Here is a 21,710-nt window from a genome sequence, read left to right on the forward strand (position 1 = left end):
GGCGCGCTTCCCTTCGAATGATTTGTCGATGGCACGCTTTGCGAACTGTTTCCACGTAGTGTGCTTCTCGTACCATTCGGCGTTCCCATTCGCGTCCCCTACCCCATAACCGTCATCGTCGTCGCGTAACGCGGTCGCTCGGCGCGGAAAGAAAAAGGGGGAGCGTAGCACTGAGGAAACTTTCGCCATATCGGCGCAAGTTTCAGATCGCTTATAAGGAAATAATGCCTATAACAAGACAAGATGTGTCCCATCAACCCACATTTTCTTCCAATGGCAGAAAGTATTATTGTATTCAGTTATCGGGACGCGTTTGGCTTGCGTAATCTATCTAGTATTCTTCGTCGTTATTTTTTTTTTTTTTTTTTTTTTTTTTTTTTTATTAATAGTGCCTTAAATTTTGATTTAAAAAATCGCCGTTATTTTCCTATCGCTTATCTCATTAGAGGAAATCTAAAGAATAATCTCTATATTCGAGCAATCGAAAACGATGACTCTAAATGACTCTTTAATCGTTATAAATAGTTTTTACTTTTTTCCGATATTTTTCCAGAACCACATATTAACTTAGTCCGGATAAAGAGCAAAATTACGATATCGTGGTATCGCTTTTTGCCTTATCTTGCTATCGATACGTCGATTATCGGTAAACCAGCATAACGAAACTACTCTTGCAGCACGTCTTCTAAATTAATCTTATATAAATTTCAATCCAGCACTATTCTGTATGAAAATAATATTTTATGAAGTAACCTCGATTTTCATTGAGAATGACACTAATTTCTTTTATTCGATGTTTTATTTCTTTTCATTATGAAAAATTCATTCAGTTTCATACTTTTTATTATACACTGGTCATATAATATTTCTCGACTGTATTTTTTAGCTATGGGCATGTCACGTTTCACACTTAAAAGTTAATTTAATACAATAAAGCATCACTTCTCTCTTATATTATCCAATGTGCATACTACATGTTGACGGCGGTAACGAAATTTTGCATGAACGTAATATTACTTGAAAATTTCATGTCGCGCTGCATTACGAATGTCTATTGTGGCACATATGTTACATGGCGTTATGCATTTCATAACGTTCACTTCATTAGAAAAAAAAAAATGTATTCTCACAGGCATTCCTATAAAGTCACCGGAGAGCAGTGCCGGTGCGCCAATTTAATATCTTCGCGTGCTCGAACGTATACGTTACGCGTCCTTAAATTAGGCTCGCTTATCGCTCATGGACTTCGTACACGGAGATAATACACGGCCGAGAGATTATTCAACTCGGCACGCGGCGACGAACGGAGTTGACAGGAATTTCGCTCCGACGGGGGTTGAATTTCGCCCGCCGAAACAATGCAGAGAGAGAGAGAGAGAGAGAGAGAGGGAGAGAGAGAGAACGTCGTGTGTTGTCTACCGATGTTCCGCCTTCGCCTTTAACGTCGCGCGCATACAACACGTGTCGCGATCGCGTGTGTGCGCGATGCGTGCCGCTGCACCTGTCCGAGGCTGTGTGAGCCGCCGCCCCTCGTCTCGTAACTCCGCTAATGCAGTTTTCATCGAGGAAGTTACACTGCGCGACATACGCCAGTAAGAGTAGCGCGGAGTTTCGGGCGGAGATGTCAAGTCCGTACAACGGGAACCGACAGCTACCCTACGATATTTGAAACAAAACGAGGCGAACATTCGGACGCAGGTGTCTCTCCCTGTCGAGGATGAATAATTCTATATGAACTTTTTTTTCTCCCTCTCCTCTGTCGTTCAACTCCATCCGTGACGCTTATTTTGGTAAGAGAAATATTTGTTTCATCGATAAATTAATTTTTATTTCTTGCTGAGAAAGACGTTTCAATTATCTTCGCCTCTAAACCATCAATGATATTCACGTATCACATTTGATATTAATAAATTAACGACACTCGTGCAAATTTCTCTGCGGAAAACAAAACTCTTCAAAAATTTTTCTTGCATTAATAATAATCTATCTGAGTAGTTTGTCATGTAATTTATTAATTTTTAAAGATGGAATCATATAAAAGAGATATTTTAGCATCATGCGCTTCAATGATTTTATATACAATATATACATCTATTTTGAACAACTTTAATAATTTTGACGTTTTGATAGCTCATAAATATTTTGATAATTTCAAATAGATTTGCTATTTTTGATAAAAATATAAAGTTTACAACTCACTATTAAATTGATTATGTAATGATTACGAGTCGCAAAAATATATTGTAGGAGATATGATAAAATAGTAATATATTCCTATAATATAGCACAATGCTATGAAATCATAAATGTAAAACTATATCATAATCCATTATTACGAAAGAATCTAATTATAATTTGCGCTTCAATTAAATCGTATGATTCAATTAATAAATAAATTAATAGAAAAGCGAACGTAGATAATTTACCAAAATCAACCAAAAAGTAGGAACGTGCAGTGCGCAAATTATAATAATGTAATTATATTGCGCGGTACAATAAAATATAATTATCTACCACCTATACATCTAATTTCACGTATGATCGTATTAATTACTGCCAATTTCCTGTCTAATTCCAAAATGCACTCATATAGCGATGACGTATGGCAATTATGTGCTCGCTTAATTATAGAAGTCCGTCGTCGCGACACGGACGGAAAGTCTACACGCGCTACATTTATCGCGGAGAAAAACCTAAATCCGCGGTATTCATATCCGTATCTCGTAGTCGGAATATCGCCGGGATATTGCGGGGGGAGAGCGTATTTTAAGTACCGGAGTAATCCTCCGCCTCCTCTCGATCCGTCTGCCATATCCTTCCGTTCGGTCCCTATCTCCGCCCTGCCATCATTGTGCGGTCGTACGTCTTAGCTCGTAAAACCGTAGCGGCTTATAAGCGTAAGCGGAGGGGTAATCCAAGGCGGCCACCCGTAATTTAATGACGTTTAATATGCAGCGACAGACTATTATTCTGACCTTTGCACCAGCGCGAAATTATCTCAGGACTCCGAATCGGGTCGCGACGTTATTACCGGGAGCGAGAAACGGATTCCCCCTTCCTTCTCCTCCTCCCCCCTCCCCTCCCCCGTCTTTCCCTTCACGCGGTTATTGCACGAAATTTTAAATCACTGCCGAAAGAAATTCTCGCGACGATAAAACATTTGTTCAGATAACACGACGGCTAATGAAATACTGACGGGCTAGAAAAATTTCATTACAATTTCTATTGAATCATATTTTATATATGTGTGAGTGTGTGTGCCCGATATGCAGTATAAATAAAAAATTTATTGTACAAATTAGAGAGCAAACTCGAGGGATTCAAATCAAAATTCATCTCCAGCTAGACTCAATTATTTGATGCCGCGCATACGCCGCCGTCTTCTCGCATAACAAATTCCAATGTTTTATTGACTGAAATAATAAACCGATTAACGAGTAACGTATCTGTTGAATTGACGTAGTAAAAAACCCGGCGAAACGCGAAAATGTCAGACAATATCACGTACGTTTTGCCCGAAGCAAAGAGAAAGATTGCAATGCCACAATTTGAATCTTTTTCCAAACAGAGATAAAACACTTTGCGTTTCTCACGCGCGATGAAATTCTGGCTGCATCGCGAAAACGCCGTTGTTGTAAGGGACGTCGAGTGCACGTCGTCGTCGAACGTTTTCGTCGACGACACCATCGACGGGATATCGCAGATCCCGTTCTCGACTTCCGAGACGACGAGATTCGATGCTCGAGACATCAATCTGGTAAAAAAAAAAAATCACCGTTTTTTTCCTTTTTGTTCTCGCTACGCGACTTTTTACCGATAGTCTCGGAGGCGACTTCAAGATTGCGGTTTAATGCGTCTGGATCATTAATCCATTTAATCACTTCATGCGATCGACAGGCATCGTCTGAGTCGTGTGATTGGTCCATTAAGAGTATCATCGCAAGGACAAATTACGATTAATTTGGAAAAATTGTATTCGAGCAATCTTCGAATGTAAAAATGTAAACTTGCACCGAAAACATGTAACATGTAAAATGCAAAACAAGAAATATGTTTCGATGCTACAAGAAATAGTGGCCCAAATATGACGTTTTTATTCGACTGATAACACTACGTCATTGCTACTGATGCACACAATCTCTTCGTAAATATAACGTTTTTGTAAAAAAAAAAAAAAAAAGCATTACATATATCGTACGCGCAAGAGAGTCGTCACGCTTTTATTATTCGTTAACAATGCGCAATGTACATAATACAGAAATGAAAAATATTCTATTATCATGATCGCGTATCTTACCGCAGACAGCGTGGAAGACGGCCGTCCCTCTTCATCGAGCTTCACCATAGTTCATTCGACACCTGATGAATAAAATATTAGTTCTCATGCATTATGATAAAAATATTTAGGCGGCGAGCTCGTTATAGTCGCGTTTCTCGAGTAATAGTATCTCAATCCAGAGATACTGAGGTAGAGATAGTAAATGGTTCGTTCAATGGGAATGGTTTCAAAGCAGCATACGGACAAGTGTATTGTCTCTTTGGTATTGTGCAGTCTCGTTCTCGAGAAACATTGAAACTAAATATCCAATCGGCTATCTAATGTTCATCATTACAGCTAAATATCGAGTATCAGTAAATGGAACGATCAAACAGACGGGATTTACGGGTCATCCCTACGCAACGACACGAACACGTACATACACAAAAGGGGAGAGGGGGGAAAAGACGCGCGCATTGTCAAGGCACGCACAGATAAGGACGTAATTCATCACATATCTAAACATCGATCAACTAAAACTAGAGATATACGAATCTTCGATCAAAAAAAAAAAAAGAAAAAAAAAGAAAAAAGAAGAAAAAAGAGAAGACAAGTCAATCGGTGTCAATCGAGTCGAAGTAGTGGTGGCGTCACACACACTGCTTGATACGAAAAATCAATCGATATATATATCAATCGGATATACACATATTCATATATATGCGTATACATACAACTTGATACGTGTGAGTCTAAGTACACATATGCAAGGATCGAGTCTGCATGTACGTATGTATAGATATATATGCTACGATTAGTCAAACGATCAAAGGTGGTGATTGGTGTTAGCATGGTTAATCGAGCGACGATCGAGGCATCAAGAGAATAAAGGGAAAGGTAGAGATAGTGAAAGATAGAGAGATATATATAGATAGATAGATATGTATATATATATATATAGATAGATAGATAGATAGATAGATAGATAGAATAATAAGAATACAGGGGAAAGATAGACGAGTATATATTATATGTATGTAAAAGCGAAATCTCTATACGCGTGAGAAGAAGAAAGAAAAAGGAGAAGGACTAGGGCTTTTAGAGAAAAAAATCTACTGACTAATCCTAATTGCAAACCAAACAAACGAACCAACCTCCTCGGTAAGGCCTAGCCGAAAATGTTCGCGGGACCCCTGTAACAAAAACATATATAAATCATAAGAAATCATAGAAGAACAAAAAGAAACAACTACTGAACTTTTAATGAGTGACAGACGTATGTTACAGTAGATATCACATGAGGGCGAGAAGGGTGAAGAGAATCGACTATTTCGGGGTGTCAAACGCGTGTCGACGCGATTTGATCGTCAATATCCCTTCTTTCACGTCGAGTCGTTTGTTCCGACGATAAATCGGTGTCGATATTTCTCGTATTTATTTTCTCTCATTCGTCGTATCATAAAGATTCTGCGGTATCTCTCGTATATATATATATATATATTTATATATTCGTGAAAATAAAAACGATAATAAACAAATCTCTAAAATTCACGAGTGTACGACAATAGTCGGCTCTAAGCACTCGATTCAGGTTAGGAGGCGTAGTCACGCGATCGATACGCGCGTATTTGCTTATAATTGCAAACATTTTTCCGAAACTCCGATCGGGGATCCGAAAACAAAAATATTCCCGTTTGACACCCCTGCAGAGATACACAGTCTGCTTTATACCTTTTTTTCACGGCTGTTGCCAGTGGGGGTACGCGATCGGGGTTGCGTGGGAGGCGAAGGATGGGGGACGAGGTGTTGCATTGTGGTGGCCATCGAGCGCGAAATAAAGTTTGCACCCGTTTTTCGTCCGCGATTAGCCGCTATCGAAAGCGCGCTATCGACTGACGAATAGCCGACCGCAAACCAACCGATCGCGTTTAAACCAGCTCTCAAAATCCGACGCTCTCGACGAGTCTTTAATCAGACGCGACAAAAGTGCCGCGGGGGAAAAAAAAAAGGTGAATTATACGCGGAGTGAAGCGTGCCATTACATCATCCACCGTCGATACGCGACGATAAATCCGTACGTAAAATATTTCGAACCTGTAATTTACAATTTTCAACGCGCGAAAAATATACGGAATAAATATCTCGCGAATTGGTGTGAAATACGGGGAAACACGCGCAGGTCGTATTTAACGCGTTCTACGCGTCGAAACGAAAGCGCGAAACGAAATGAAGACGCGGATAATTATTTTAGGATATTAATTCTCCGATTACGTATCGAGAATGCAACGGGATCTGTACACGTGTGTTTGTTTCTATCTATATAGCCTTGCGGATGTTGAATCGATAATCTCTTTCCTCCTCTCTGTTTGGCATGCAAAGGCATCGCGCGCCGTTCTAATTACTCTTTCGCGCGTAAAAAAAAAAAAAAAGAATGTAATAAACGCGTGATATACTACTGCCTACACGCCGGCGTTTACATACGGTTGTATAGAACCGGCTCGTATGCGAACGCGAAATATTGCATAATAAATCGTATCTTTTATTTCCGAATGTACATCCGGAACCTTTCTTTTTCCTACCGATGCGCGTAAAGCGATCATCACTCGTTCTCTATCAAAGATGAATATCGCTACGTCGAAAGAGAGAGATATACGGTATCTCTTCCTCTCGGTATCGATGATTTGCGCATTTATCGTATTTCGCGAAAATAAATCTCGTTACTACTTTTTTTTTTTCACCCCCCCAATGCGATCTACAAACGCAAACGCGCCGGTAATACAACAAGTTTCTAATTTACAGGCGACCGCGATAAGAGACTCTGATAACGGGGGAGAGTACCTTTTACCGTTTCTGTATTATTCGCATTCATTACATTGCGGAACGCGTTCGCCGGAAGATTAAGTTTCTCCATCCGTTCGCTGCTGCTGCTATGCTTTGTTCCACTCGGCATTACGGTAGTTCATACAGAGAGAAGCGTATTACTATCGCTACGATGGCGCCACGCGGTAACTTATATACGCGGGGAAAGTCGATGGATAAATGCCCCCCATTGTGTAAGTGGTACACCGAGATAACGGCAAAGCGCGCGGATGGAAGCCTTCTCGTCGAAAAATTGAACGTTCTGCGAACGTTACGAGGAGAGATGAAGGGGAATTCTCGGCGAGCTCGCGATTATCTCGAAATTGTTTCTTGATAGCGTGTGACACGAGGTGAGAGACATAAATAGAAATAAAGTATCAGACAAAAGTCGGGATAAACGTTCATACGCGTACGACATGGTTTGCGGTACTTATGAAAAAGTACGTTAAAGGTAGATTATGTATGTGTCTTCGAAAGGAAATTACCGAGATCGAGCCGCTCGCGATAAGAAAAATGGCTGCTACTAAAACTTAACGCAACGTTGTCGTCGAAATGATCTCGCTGCAAACTGGTTATACGACATGATAAATAGGAAAAAATTGCTAAGTGCGATCTCTCAAGGGAAACGCGTATATATCTCGCGGAGAATAAATCAAGCTCGAGATTTTAGACGTCGGCGATAAATACGTGCGCACAGCTGGTTACAACTGCGCGACAATCGATACTTCTTACGCTCCCCCGGTAGTACACGACTTCACTGAATGTTACGAGAACAGCTGTGCGTGCGCGACATCTTAAACTCGGAAGTCTTACCTGCGTTTAAAGACACAGTATACATACACGCGCGCGCGCACACACACATACACACACACACACACACACACACACACACATATACACGACCTCCAACATTTCCATTACACATGTCGAATTTTTAGGTGTGACGAATATATTTCTTAAAATAAAAATAAATGAAGACATTAGAGATATCGATGTAAACAGAAATACAAGAAACGAAAAATGAATCTGATCACTCATCGGCGCGTGACGATCGCCAACAAAAGTTAATCAAGAATCTTGCCGGAACAGTTGGCAGTGATTACGTCGGAAGTAGAAAGTTCCGGTCACAAGGGAGGTTCTGGCGCACACACAACATAATCTCGGGAATTCTACTACGGGAGTAAAGTGCGGTGACGATGGGGTAGATGGGCGGAAGTTGGTGTTAACGGAGGTGCAGCGAAGGTTGCGGGAGGTTCTAAATGTGCGGCGTTCCCGTGTCCGCGCTGTATGTTACATATGTAGTTACCAAGTGTACGTGAAGAGACACAGGCGTGACCGAAAGTCTCATAACACTTGGAAACAGGTGGCGTACTCTCGTACTCTCATCTTATTGCCTCGACTAGTTCGTGCCAGAGGCAGAGAGAAAGAGAGAGAGAGAGAGAGAGAGATAAAGAGAAACGGGATGAGGAAGAAGAAGAGAGAGAGAGATAAAGAGAGAAGTTGAATCTCGCAAAAGTAGGAAAAAGGACGAGAATACGAGAAGCGAAAAAGGCGCGCGGCCAGTTGGCGGACAAACGAGAAAAAAACCAATTCGATGTTAACCGAGTAAAGATGCTCGGCAAAGGTAAGACGGGATGTACACAATAGACACATTTGACTTTGATCACTCCCTCTCTTCCTTCGTCGCGCTCCAAAGTTTTAAGAACCGAACTCGCATTGCGGAGAAAGAATTATTCATTATATTAGAAGCTTAATTGAAGAAACGTACCCAACAATCAGCATGTGATCACCTGTGTAATTTTGTAAGTGATATATCAAAAAAGAAATTAAACTCTAAATCTTAAAATGCTTGCGTTAATACATTCACACATGCCAAAGCTGTCGTGTCTGCGACAAACGTAACTTTTTGTAAAACTGTATTATCATGAAAATTTCCATGTTTGAGTGTTAATTGCGTGATGAAAGATTGCGTCCAGGCAAGTTCAATTATTTGTGTAACAGCTATTCGTTCGCAAATACTAGTATCAAAAATTAAACGAACGGAAAGAATATGCAATAATTATCATAAGATAATTATCTTTAGCTCGTCGCTTGGCTGCCTTTCAATAAGGTTTTGCCAAAAAATCAAAAGATGGTGAAATTAAATCGATAAACCGAGATACATATAAACGTAAAATAACATTCTTTTTTTACGGCAGACACATGCCGGTACTAATATATCTTTGATCACTTAAATTCAGTGAAACAACACCGGTATACACGATCAGACATTGAATGCGACGTCTAATAAGCGTCTTTTTGCACGAATCAGTTTCAGGTTGCATCGCTGTGCACTTGAGACGGCTCACCGTCTGAAAGTTCTCATTTATATAGCCCTCTACTTTCAAACAATTTTCCGCAGACAGACGTAGCATCACTGAAAATTGCTTCGTGCGAAAAGAGTGTACGCGACTGCGCTTTATACAACTACGCCCTATTCCACGAAGCTACTTCGCAGTTTGTCGCTTTACGCCATTACATTTTGCTCTCCTGTTCACATTTTATTTCTGAGCAAACGAAAATCGTGTACAAGCCGAATGTAAAGCGCAATGCGACAAAGTGTAAAATCGTTCGCGAGATAAATATTGATCTCGATATGAAATAAGAAAAACAACTTGTACTCTATATATTAATGGCTATAATACAATGGCTATCAGTTACTATGAAAAATGTATCAAAGAAACATATTAAACGTATAATGTAAAAAACGCAAGAAAATTAAAATGCATACGTCCCGAATAAAATTGATGAAAATGACGTATCTCCCGTAATTTCACGTTCCGCAGGCACAAATACATCTAACGAGAACATGCTTCGGGTAAACAAAACGCAGGCAATCATTCCAGTCTTTGAGAAAGAATACAACGATAACAACAACAACAACATGCAAAATTACAGCGAGAGACAATCACGTGATGCAGATGTCCAAAATAAACCGTCCACCAAAAAAATCATCTCTTCGCAAGAACCATTAATACACACACATAATCGTGCAAGTCGCATCATCTGGCACTGCATGCAAACGTATTTACGAAAGTACGTGTGCTCTCTACCGGTTGTAAGGAAGCGTCGCACAGCAAGTAGCTGTGAAACGTCGAACGCTGCGCGTCTCGGCCTCGAGAGTGTGTCGCACCTGCTCTACGCGTTTTCGGCGTCGTAGGTGATTCTTTTCGCGCCGAGTCTCTCTCGCGTCTCACCCAGTACCAAGGGATAGACATCCTCGGAGCAGACATCCAGCGTGATTCGATTAAAAAACGGCGGCGCGTCCGTAATTCGATCGCGTTGTATTCGCCAAACTGTTTCGCTCCTCGCAGGGCGGAATCGATGGACGTGTCGATACCGCAAACGATGCCGTGTCTGGCCCTCTTACTTGGCAAGTTCGATAATTTCCAACCTTTTGCCCCGGCTCGCACTTGGGCGCAACTTTGATTAATGGTACCGCCGCGGCGAACTCACTTCTCTCGCGTCACTTTTCTCATACGTTACTTGCTATCCGCCATGTATACGCTATTATTAGCCGCATCACCGAGGCGTGAGAGGGTCTCGGTGTACGCATAAAAGACAAAATCGCGTTTAGCGAAAATGAAGATTTCGCTGTTGATCATTTTATTATATTAGATAACTATTTCACGCGATAACGATATACGCTCGCATTTTATTCGACACGTATTTCTTGAAAAATTGTCGCACACATTCGATTTATGCGAAACGGAAAAGTGTCTAATTTATCAAGGAGAAAATATACACGGTGACATGGCAATTGAACCCGATTGCGCATTAAATTTCTTGCCACAAAATAATTGTGTAAACCAATTCCACGCAATCAATCAGCGAACGGTTCTGCAAACACGACTTAATTAATTACCTTTCACTTTGCCGTTGTATCAATAGCTCCCGCAGATTTGTTCCGCAATAGAAATCAATGATTATGCGCGATATATTAAGAGAAATTTCATTAGTTCGCTTGCCAAAATTACGAGCGCCGATAAAGGTAAAATTTCATCAGGCCAGGACGGTAATTATTCTATTAATTAGTTAACCTCTTGACGGAATACGCGCGCAAAATTTGTCGATTATTAATGTTTATACTACGAGAGCTTGGGGCGAGTATATAAAAATGTTTTTCATACGCGTATTTTTCATACGAGAAAATAAATTGCGTGAAAAATGGACAGGGCCGACCGAGCAAAAACAGAAATAAGAATCTGCATCGCATAAACCGCGCCCTTGGCGATGATGCAATGTCACGCAATGTCTTCGCAATTAACTCGACTACGCAAAACGGACATCGCGAGCGATAACCTTCGCTTCTTCAGGAGAGAAACAGCGAACGGCCGGCGACGATCGATCCGCGCCCCCAATTATAGCAATAATCAGCGACGATGTGTATCGTTAATTTGACTGATCGGTTAAGTAGCTTTCTACATTCTTCCTCAAACATTTGGGCTTACGCTTTAGTCGCGTGTGTATATATCATGGAACACAAATCTTCAAGCGAGTGAACTTTGTGCCCTTCGTTTTCGAGAGGCTTAAAACCTCCGAAGTCTACTTCCTTCCTTCTCTCTATCTTTCTTCCCTTCCCTCGCGCCACTTGAACCCAGCGCGGTTTCTAATCCCGACCCGCATCTGCACGGCTATCATTTTATTTCGATTCAGTCTGCCTACTTTGCTCGCGCTTTGCCGCGAATGGCAAAAAGTTTTTCGATTTAAGTGGAGTACAACGATATATAGCGATGCATGCGGATGAAACGCGAGGATGGGGAAACCGGAAACGGCACGAACAGATCTCCTGCGATTCTTAGCAGAAGAACAAGGTATCTCGAAATCACCAAATGTCTTTTCAGTCACAAATGTAAAAAAAAAAAAAAAAAATGTGTCATTGCACAGAACAAGACAATAATTATTTTACGCGTCTGTAATAAAGCACGAAAAGTGTTTGTTTTGTTAATAATTGATTCGTTGTATTTTATCAGAGTTTGCCGTTATCGCGTGTTTCCGCTTAACTTTATATGTACAAACATGTTATATATTCAGTACAATATGTATTATAAAATATAATTTCGCGCGTGCAATGTATGACGGGCGAATAGTAGCACGAAATTCGTCAACCGCATCTGCATAAATACGTCTGTAATTGGAACTCTTTATTCAGCGAATTCGAATGACTTCGAATATCATTTGACATTTATAACGAGCCTCGTTTCATTTGTAATACGATATCGCGAGCGATATGCGAAAAACGAGCGTGTTTCACTCTCGCGTTACGATTATCCGAAATCGCTGTTCTCCCGTAACGAGCACGTTAGTACAAATTACCATCGTTGAAATTATTGCACTGATTGTAAATTGACAAATTTCATAAATATCGATTACCGTACAGCTATACGAGCCTCGACGTCTGATCGATCAACTCGCCCCGTTTGTGAAAAAGACGACCGAACGAATCTTTCCTCCAGACTTCGCGGTCTTGAAGACTGTTCCTTCAAAAGTTTAAGAACTTGAAGAGAGGATTTTTTTTTTACAACTTCTTCGATGAACTGCCAAAGATTGTGTTGCGGTATTTTGGTCGGATATTTAACGCTAAATCAGGTGTAATATAGACAGAGTTTAGAAATTAAATGGTCAAATTCATGATACAAAATATACACAAAATATGCGCAAAATATGGACCGAGATCATAACATTCAAATTGCACAGGATATATCGTTCTGCTTGTTTGTATTTTTATCATATCCGTATACGAGCAAACTATTAATTTTTACAGAAACTTGTTTGTCCCACGCACAAAAACGGCCATTGTTTCGACTACGCGTATTTTTTTATCTCTGCATAGTCTCGTCTTAAATAGATAAACACACGCGTTTTACTGAACACTGAAATAGCACATACGATAGCAATCACGATTTAATTGAAACGACATAAAATTCTCTTCTTTTTCACGAACCTCATCACATTTAAACGCCTACGTCTAAAACAAGCCAGCTAATGTAGGCTATAAATCTGAGGTTAATAATAATTTATCGTAAATCTTTTATGGTTTGATTTACGCGACTTTTATAGCTATCTAACTTCCTGCAAGGAATCATTTTCTTACCGCGTGTGTTGCGTGTCCCATTTTATCGCCGTAGCTGCTAAAATATATTCTCAATCCAGGAATATTAGATCTTCTACATAAACCACGCGTAACATCAAGTTCTCGTAATATTTCTACGAAAGGAACTTTACATATATATGACGAGAAGCACGCATAAAAATAATCTCCGAACAAAACTTACGACAACGATAAATGCGACAAATATCTCGATAATTGTCTCAGCGAACTATTTTGGCAACGCGCGTAATAAATACAGAGACAATACAAAATAATATTGACTATAAAAACAATGTGTTATTCTTGTCCCGAAAAATTCATCCGCGCGCGTTGCCCTCCGTAAACAAAACCATGGAATCGTATTTTACGTGTGTGTTGTAAAGCGATGTGGGCAAATGTTCGTTGACTGTTGGCTGAGCAAATGTCATTAGACGCGGCAATTATCACTGTCCCTTTAATAGCGACAAGTGCGATTCTCCGCGGGAAATCAGTTGTTTATCGCCCTGAGCGACTGGCGGGGAAATAAAAGCAGATCCGTGCGAGGAGGAACTGAGGAGATCCCACCCCACGACCCTATAAAGGTTGCGACCGAATGCACTGTCCCGCAACTGAAATAACTGTTGTAAAATTTACGATCGTTTCGCACACAAAATATTTCATCCTCTTACTTTACTCTGTCGATGAATTAATAAAATTTTAATACTTTTCAATATTAAATAATTAGCTGTAATTTTTTAATTTAATTTTCTTTAATTTAAGTTAATTTAAGAGACGAAAAATTTAAAGAGCATATTTTGAAACAAACGTGTTTTCAGCGCCGATTATTAAATATTTCACGCAGAGAGAGAGCGAAATGTGTTATAATAATAATATATATATTTGTAACGTAATATATTTGGAATAAATATTTCAAAAATGAACGTTATCTACAATTTTTGCACAAACACGGCTATCCAACTAACGACCAAATATTCAGAATTAGTGCAACACAGATTTCAGAAACGGCGACCATCGGTGTTACATGTCGGTGCTATCGAAATCCAGTTATCCGTGAACAGGCAATTAATTACGTAGAATATTGTGTAATATATTCGGCCCATTTTATCAGACTGTATAATAACGCGAATAATACAATACGTGAAGTGAACAAAGTCAAACGATAACAAAAGAGCCAGACATAAATCAGAAAAATCTCAGCCTTATTTTCACCCTTTTTCAGATAACAAAAAGAATTGTCCAAAACATTTATAGAATTTAATATTATTCTTTGTGTTTCATATTTTAATATTCGCCCGGTTCCCGACAAAATCCTGTTAAAAATCGCGCATTTGCACGAGAATAGTTTAACTGCACAGAATATTCGATTACTTGCAATTACATATTCGATTATGAGACATCATTATCTCAGTACGGCCGTTTTCGACCCTCTTCGAGAAGCATTTTCGCTCATTTTTTCGAGCAACGGGCTTTAATACTCGAGCGATCAACCGCACTGCGCGGTGTGCTGAGATACTCTTGTCCTCGACCTCGTTTCGCCTGACATAGTGGGTCTCAACGAGACGACGTCGACGACGACGTCGACTCCGGTCGCTCTTCGTATAATTAAGGCTGTTGGCCAAGCGGGATCGCAAAGCGAAATGCTCGTCTTCCTCCCTCACGTTCTTCAGCCACTCACGTTTTCCTTCCTTCTGCTCGCGGATAAGGGAGGGGGACACGATTAATCTTAATTTTCGTCGAAGCTATAATCTTTAATTAAATCGCCATTGATCCGCGAGTGCCAGGACTCGCCAATCAGGAACTTTGCCCCGGCGACGAGACAAGGTTTCAAGAGAAAAAAAATATGCAAGAGCGCGCCCAGCCCGGAGAATCAATTTTCTGGACAGCGGGGGAAGGAAGGGGGAGGTGCGGACGGAATCTAATTATCAATTTACGGATATAAATAATGGACGGAGGCGCGGCATTGAGAGATCGAGCTCCAAACTCTCGGCAAACTTCGAAGAAGGAGATATTCGGGGTTTTGGGCACCTGCAAATTGTTTCCACCTTAATCGTTCGAGAGCGGATCGATCCGTGCTAGATCGACGAACGTGTACGAGGCCTGCGGTTTCTTCACGACCGTCTTAGACGAGGCGAGCCGCCTCGAAGCCTTCTAATCGGCTCGTCCGTTAAGCTAACCGGCGTTTTCAACCTTGTCGATAAATAATTGCTCTGGCTTTAACAGCACATCTATTATTATTGAGCGGATTGGATGAAAATTGAAATTAGGCGCGAGAAACCGCGCTATTAACCGTCTCAACGAGACACCAAAATTGCTCGGATATCGTCAGATTGCCAGATAATAAAAACATGGCTTTAAAAAAATCAAAGTAACAAGCGCACGGAACCGCGAACGGAAGACCGACGCATCCCGATGAAAATCATTATAACGTATAATTCTTCTCAGGCACACGATACGCCTAATCGTGGTAGACCAAGTGGAGCACTAGATAAGAGGTTGACAGTGGAATAAGGACAAAGGAAGGAAAATGGAAGGAAAACTCTGGGTGAGAGGAGGGTGATCGGTGTGTAAGACGAGTGAGTAAGGCACCTCTAGCAAGTAACGGTGCAGGAAGTAGCAAAGAGGCCGTGAAATCTAGAGGGACGCCTTTTCGATCGGTCGCTGAGTGGTCCTCGAAAGGAAGTGTATCCGAGAGCGTGCTCGTGGCTTTCTTCTCCTTTTTTTTTCTTACGAAAAACAACGTTCTGAAAGCGCGTTGGTGATTCTCTGCGGAACGTTCGCCTCGTTCTATCGTCAGCGAAAAATTAGTTCTCTTCTTTCGAATTTATATCCTTTTTGAAACGTTTCCCCATGGTAATTGTCCTATGATTAGCTAATTTTTTCAATTACGTTGTACGTACAAAGTTATTGTTAATTTCAGGCGCTGATTTTCATATCAATTATTCTTATAATACGTGACGAATATATGGCGACATTAATGAAGAATATTGCATTCATCTTTGGGCATCTTTCTATTATAAATATTTTTCAATGCAATAAGAGATATTAAACTCTACAAAAAATTGTAAATCTAATTTTTTACAATTTTATTTATTTATAATATTTTATTTCCACTACAAAATATTTGTGAAAGAAAACTCTAGGAGGGAAAATATTGTGCAAACAAATTTCTTCTGAAAAGTTGCAATTTATAGTTGCAATATTGACATGACGTTATTTACACTGCGAATTGAAGTGTGTCGTCGATATAAATTTCTTAACACAACTAACTTTATCTATATCGTCATGCTCGGAGAGTAGATCTTCATTATCTCTTCATCAAGAATAGCTCGAAATTCGCAGTAAGCGACGTATTAATGCTCCTGAATGCGAGAACGCGATATCCTTGAGGTGGAACAATATTCCGATTCAAAGGCCAGATCGTGTTGCTGCGCCGCCGTGTATATGTCTCGTGCTCGAGACAAGAAACGGAAACACGCGCGTAATCGCGCGGCACGAAACTAACACCTAATCCAACATTCTCGCATCCGAAAACCGCGGCGCGTCTTTATCACCAGATACCGGAAGGAGATCGTAATTAAAGGCCGATCGCGTTTCTCACGATGAGAATCTCGCTCTCTTGTCTCCGATCTACCTAACGCGATTAAGCAGTTACTTCCACGACGAGAAGAAGGAGGAGGAGGAGGAGGATAAATCTTGAAAATTCATCGCGCGCTCGAGTCCAGTCACGTCGCCGCCGACGTTCTGTATCGCCGATTTATGCGCGCACATTTTCGCGGGATTGTATTTAATTTAATCGCCGCCGCCGCCAAGCCATTTCTGAGAGAAACTTCTGTCGGTCTCGCGATAACGCGAAGAACTCGTCGTGCTTCCTTCCAGTTTCACCGCCAACGCGATTACACTTGTACATCTCGCATTTTTCATATCGCGTTATTCCACGTATGATTATTATAAACTGACGATCTCTCTACGGTTTCTAAAAAATATGGGATGAATATGTCGCAAAATTATATCAGTGCCGTTTAATTAAGCCGATAATTAAACCCGTTCATCTGAATTAATTTATTAATTGCGATATATTTGACAAAAGCAACTTCGCGTGTAAAAATTGCCACTCCGTTTCATTGTCCAAAAATTGTTGGATGTACTTATTTAAAATAAATTCTTCTGTAATTATACGTTCGGTAACATGTCACAATTCTTTTAATTTTTCTCATTTCCGCTCCGCCACATTATACACAAAAAAAACTGATTGAAGCTGCTATTGTTTTTTTTTCTTCCATTCGCGATACAGTATTAATGCTCCTATACTATGCACGATCAGAATGCCAATTTAAATAAACGCCGGAAACACACAGCAGGTATGTAAATTTAATAAAAGTTCTCTCCGCAGGTGGCAAAAGTTAGAGGTGCGATATTATCGACAAATCCGAATCCCTGAAGCGACTGCATAATGGATACTTGTCCCGAAAGCTTTATCGTTTCAGAAAGCTCTCCGCCCGGTGCCAGCTTTCGTCACGATGTATTCGTGAGTGTGTCGTGATAAAAAAAAAAAATTAAGTGCTAAACGTCGTCGCAAAAGGGAGAACGAGATACATGTGATATAAAAAATACTCTTAAAAACGCATTAAGGCCGCGCGCGAAATAACACCGCGACGTGGCACTGGCCGTCCCTTATTCAAGTATCGTAGCCAAACTAATCGCGTCATCAGCTGCGCCTTGTTATAGGATTAATGAGTCTCCATGGGAAAAACATAGATAACATTTAATGAAGAGAAGATAAGGTGGCGAGACGGAAACGCTATTATAGAGATCATTTCGTCCTTAATGTGAAAAGTTTTCAGCTCGTAACAGCAAAACTCTGAGAGAAGCGGCACAAAATATTTTAAATAAGAAACAATTACGCAAAAAAAAAGAAAGAAACAAAGAGCGAAGATATGTATTCTCTTTAATAACCTTCTACGACGTTTTTATACGGCAAGGGAGATATCACGCTTTCTGAATTATTGCACCTTTTTTGCAAAGTTATTAATGACGTGTGTCCATATATAATATATTCCATTCAATTAATTGAGAAACCACTTCACGATTATAATAAGGTACTTCACGACGAGTCTCGCTTTTTAAATCCTCGTATAAAAACGATCCGAGAACTTCGATTTTCGTCGAGCTTCAACTTCTTCATGGAAATATCGCTCGCAACAAACGCGACGATTACATCGACGACCATTATTCCGGTCCGGTCCAACGAGCGCGCCTCCGAAAAAAAGCGAGAAACACAGATATAAGGGAACGTCGAGCACAATGGACGATTAAATATTGAGTAAACGGGGTGTTCGATGGCGTCCGACGGCGGCGGCCCTGTTATTTATTCAGGTGCCACGGCGTATAATTCGTACCGCGCGCGAGCGACGAAAAGGTGAAGGGAAGAGGGAGGGGACCGCGATCGGTCCGTTCGTTCTGTGTAATATAGAAATGGCTTAATTACACGACCGTGTGCGAGAGTCCTGCGGGCATATCGGAAACAGTTATAATTTGTCGATGGACGTAGGAAACCTCGATCGCGGTTCGACAGATCGCCCGGTGGATGAGCAGCCCCGCCCCCCTCTCACGGCTGCAAATTTGTATAAATAGGTTGCGCTACCCCGTGCATATATACAGCCTATATATAGGTCCTTTCCCGAATATATATGTTTATCGGCGTTCGTCGATGCCACGTCAGATACATACGGCGTATCGTATCGCACAAAACGACACGACGGACACGCCAAGTCAGTGATGAGAAATTAATAAATCAAAACTGAATCGCACGCGAGAGATCCCGTCGAACACGCCGGGATCAAGAACACCGCGGTCGCGATATCAGCTCGGCAAAATTCCGAGCATACAAGCGCCATCCAATCACAGCTGGTTTAATAACGGTCTGACTTTAGTATCGGCTCTTTCGTGATTGCGCGCTGTTACTTTTCTCTCTCACGGACTTTTTATCGCGAGAGGAAGAGAGAGAGAGAGAGAGAAAGAGCCATCCAAGTCTTATCCACTACGTTTGCGCGAAACGATCCGTACTTGCGGTCGAGAAATAATTCTCGATATTCTCCTCTATTCAATCGTATACAGACTCCGGTATTTTTTACGTAAACACCGGTACAAGGTGGGAGAGGAAAAAACAGGTATCGGTGAAGCCGGAAGGTGTCGGTACTTAAGGTATATACGAGAAATGGAACGAAAGCAACCCCTTCCCTCCTTCACCTTCCTGCCGAAGGCTCCGACCCACCTGACCCGTGACACGCGAACCTCTCGAATCCTGGCTCGATCGATATGTACGTCGCGGCAGGCCACCCTGAGGAGAACTGGGGTGTCGGTCGACCGACCCGTCAAATATCTCGTCACGAGCGTGAAAAAAAAATTTTTTTGACGATGAAAGAGAGAGAGGAAGGGAAGCAGCGAGAGAAAGAGAGAGAGAGAGAGAGACAGAGCGCATTGCGCACTAGCGCGAATAAAACAGAATTACGGTAACGAGTCTATGGACTTTGTACAGCCAATTTCCGGAAATTTCTCCCTTTTGAAGGTAAGCGTGAAATGTAAAATCAATTTTTCCCATAAAGATAAGTGAGGCATGTACGACGGATATACGGCGAACATACGCGCTTTGCGATCGCGCCAATTTTCGCGCCGACCGATGAATCGCGCCCTCCGCGTTGCCAATTATAGATTATATTCTCGTTGACCCGTTTAAACGTACACGCGATGGAAAAGGGACATTTGATATCGCTTCTTTCGGCGTTAACCCACATTTTCATGCGGCCGCTCTGTTTGCCGAGTACTTTGAAGAGCCGTATGTGTGTATGTGGACGGTTTTGGTACCTCTCGCTATAAATGGATTAAAGGGCGGCCGTCAGTAATGATCATTGATTTACCATCCACTCCAATATTCACTCGATACACGCTGATGCGTTCTGTTCAAAAAAAAAATTCGATACTTGCTCGAGTCAGATGTATATCTAACTTTTTATGAAAAGAAGGGAGAGAGCATTTTAATTATAAAAATAAAAATCTCTAAATATTACATGATAGTTTTTGTATTTTTTAGGTGACTATGGACAATTTAGATGATCATAGACGAAATAACTAATATCATTTCCGTGCATCGAAAAGGGTAAATCATCCATACGAATTATCGAGAGAAGAGCGGACGCATTATTCGAGAGAAATTAATCGAAAATTCGTATTAATCGTACACGATGGATGAACGCGTAGCATTTTTGTCGCCGAATCTTAATAATTTTATACGTTTCGCAAACGACAGGAAACGTACGAGAGCAGAAATAAATGTCCGGCTCGACGACAAACGGTCATTTGAAACGGCGGTTAACCATCGTTGCGAACACACAGGATTCGCCGACGGGCATCGCGACGGGTCGCAGATTCGTGGAATATTTACTCCGACTTCCGGCTGTAATTAAATCCGGTCGCTATAGAGAATGCGCTCTCCGGGTGCAATAATATAGTCGTCGGGATACGTTCGTACTGTTTAACAAATACTTAAACGTCTGCTTTTTCGCGACGCCACCGGCGAGACGACGAGCATCGCTGTCGATTCAGCCCTTCGTTCAACCAACCTAAATAATACACTTGTTTATTGACAGACGAACTTTTCGGTCTGAAGACATTAAACTCGCGGAGCTAATGAATAAGAAATATCAAGGAGACGAAACGCCGAGCGACAACGTCAATTACGCGGCAGCCCAAAATGATCAAAGGAAAAATCCATCTCAGAGCGCACGTCACGCGCAATTTATTTTCATCCCTCGCTCGAGAGATACTCGGCAAATATTTACGCGAGCAAAGAGCCGCTCGCACGCGCGCGTCATTTTGATATATAAATTTATAAAACGTGCGGGTGTGTGTTGGTGTGTGTATACTCGCCGACTTCAGCCAAAACTTAAGAGAACCTCCGTCCATATACACGTTGTCCACAACGGTTGATTCTCGTTTCTCTTATACTCTTATGCGTCTATAAAAACAGTTTATCGTATATGCACTTAGTGCCCGTCTTTCGCAAACAGCATTTACGTCTATTTAAACGAGATGAATTCGCGCAGCTCTCGTTAACGAATTGAAAAATCCTGCGGAATTATTCGACAATTCGAGGGGAACGAATAACGCGGCAGTGACGGCTGGCAACGTCGGTTCGCCGCTGCGTTTCGCGACATTTCCCGTGATATTTCCCCAAACGCGAGCTTCGCCGAAGCTCGGAAATCCAGAAGCTTTTGTCGCGTCACGTACACGCGAGTCGCCTTCTCGTTGAAAAAAGCTCGTCTTTGACGACAAACATCGCATCGAAAGCTTTCACTCGCGGTCGATGTTTGCGCATCCGTGCATATGTATCTATTCATATATACATGTATATATATATATATATTATATATATATATATATATATATATATAATTTTCTCACGTCTTT

General features: G+C 41.2%; 1 protein-coding gene across 2 annotated transcripts in view; it reads right to left on the reverse strand.

Moving 5' to 3' along the window:
- Positions 1–21,710, reverse strand: part of LOC115235084 (nephrin-like) — a 397,929-nt gene that overhangs the window by 248,997 nt on the left and 127,222 nt on the right. For both annotated transcript variants that reach the window (XM_029806647.1, XM_029806646.1), the window contains one exon: positions 5,413–5,451. In XM_029806647.1, coding sequence (XP_029662507.1) covers positions 5,413–5,451 — 39 coding nt within the window. The remainder of the gene's footprint in view (positions 1–5,412; positions 5,452–21,710) is intronic.

The sequence above is a fragment of the Formica exsecta genome, unplaced genomic scaffold (genome assembly GCF_003651465.1).
Source record: "Formica exsecta isolate Colony F162 unplaced genomic scaffold, ASM365146v1 scaffold21, whole genome shotgun sequence".
Taxonomy (NCBI): domain Eukaryota; kingdom Metazoa; phylum Arthropoda; class Insecta; order Hymenoptera; family Formicidae; genus Formica; species Formica exsecta.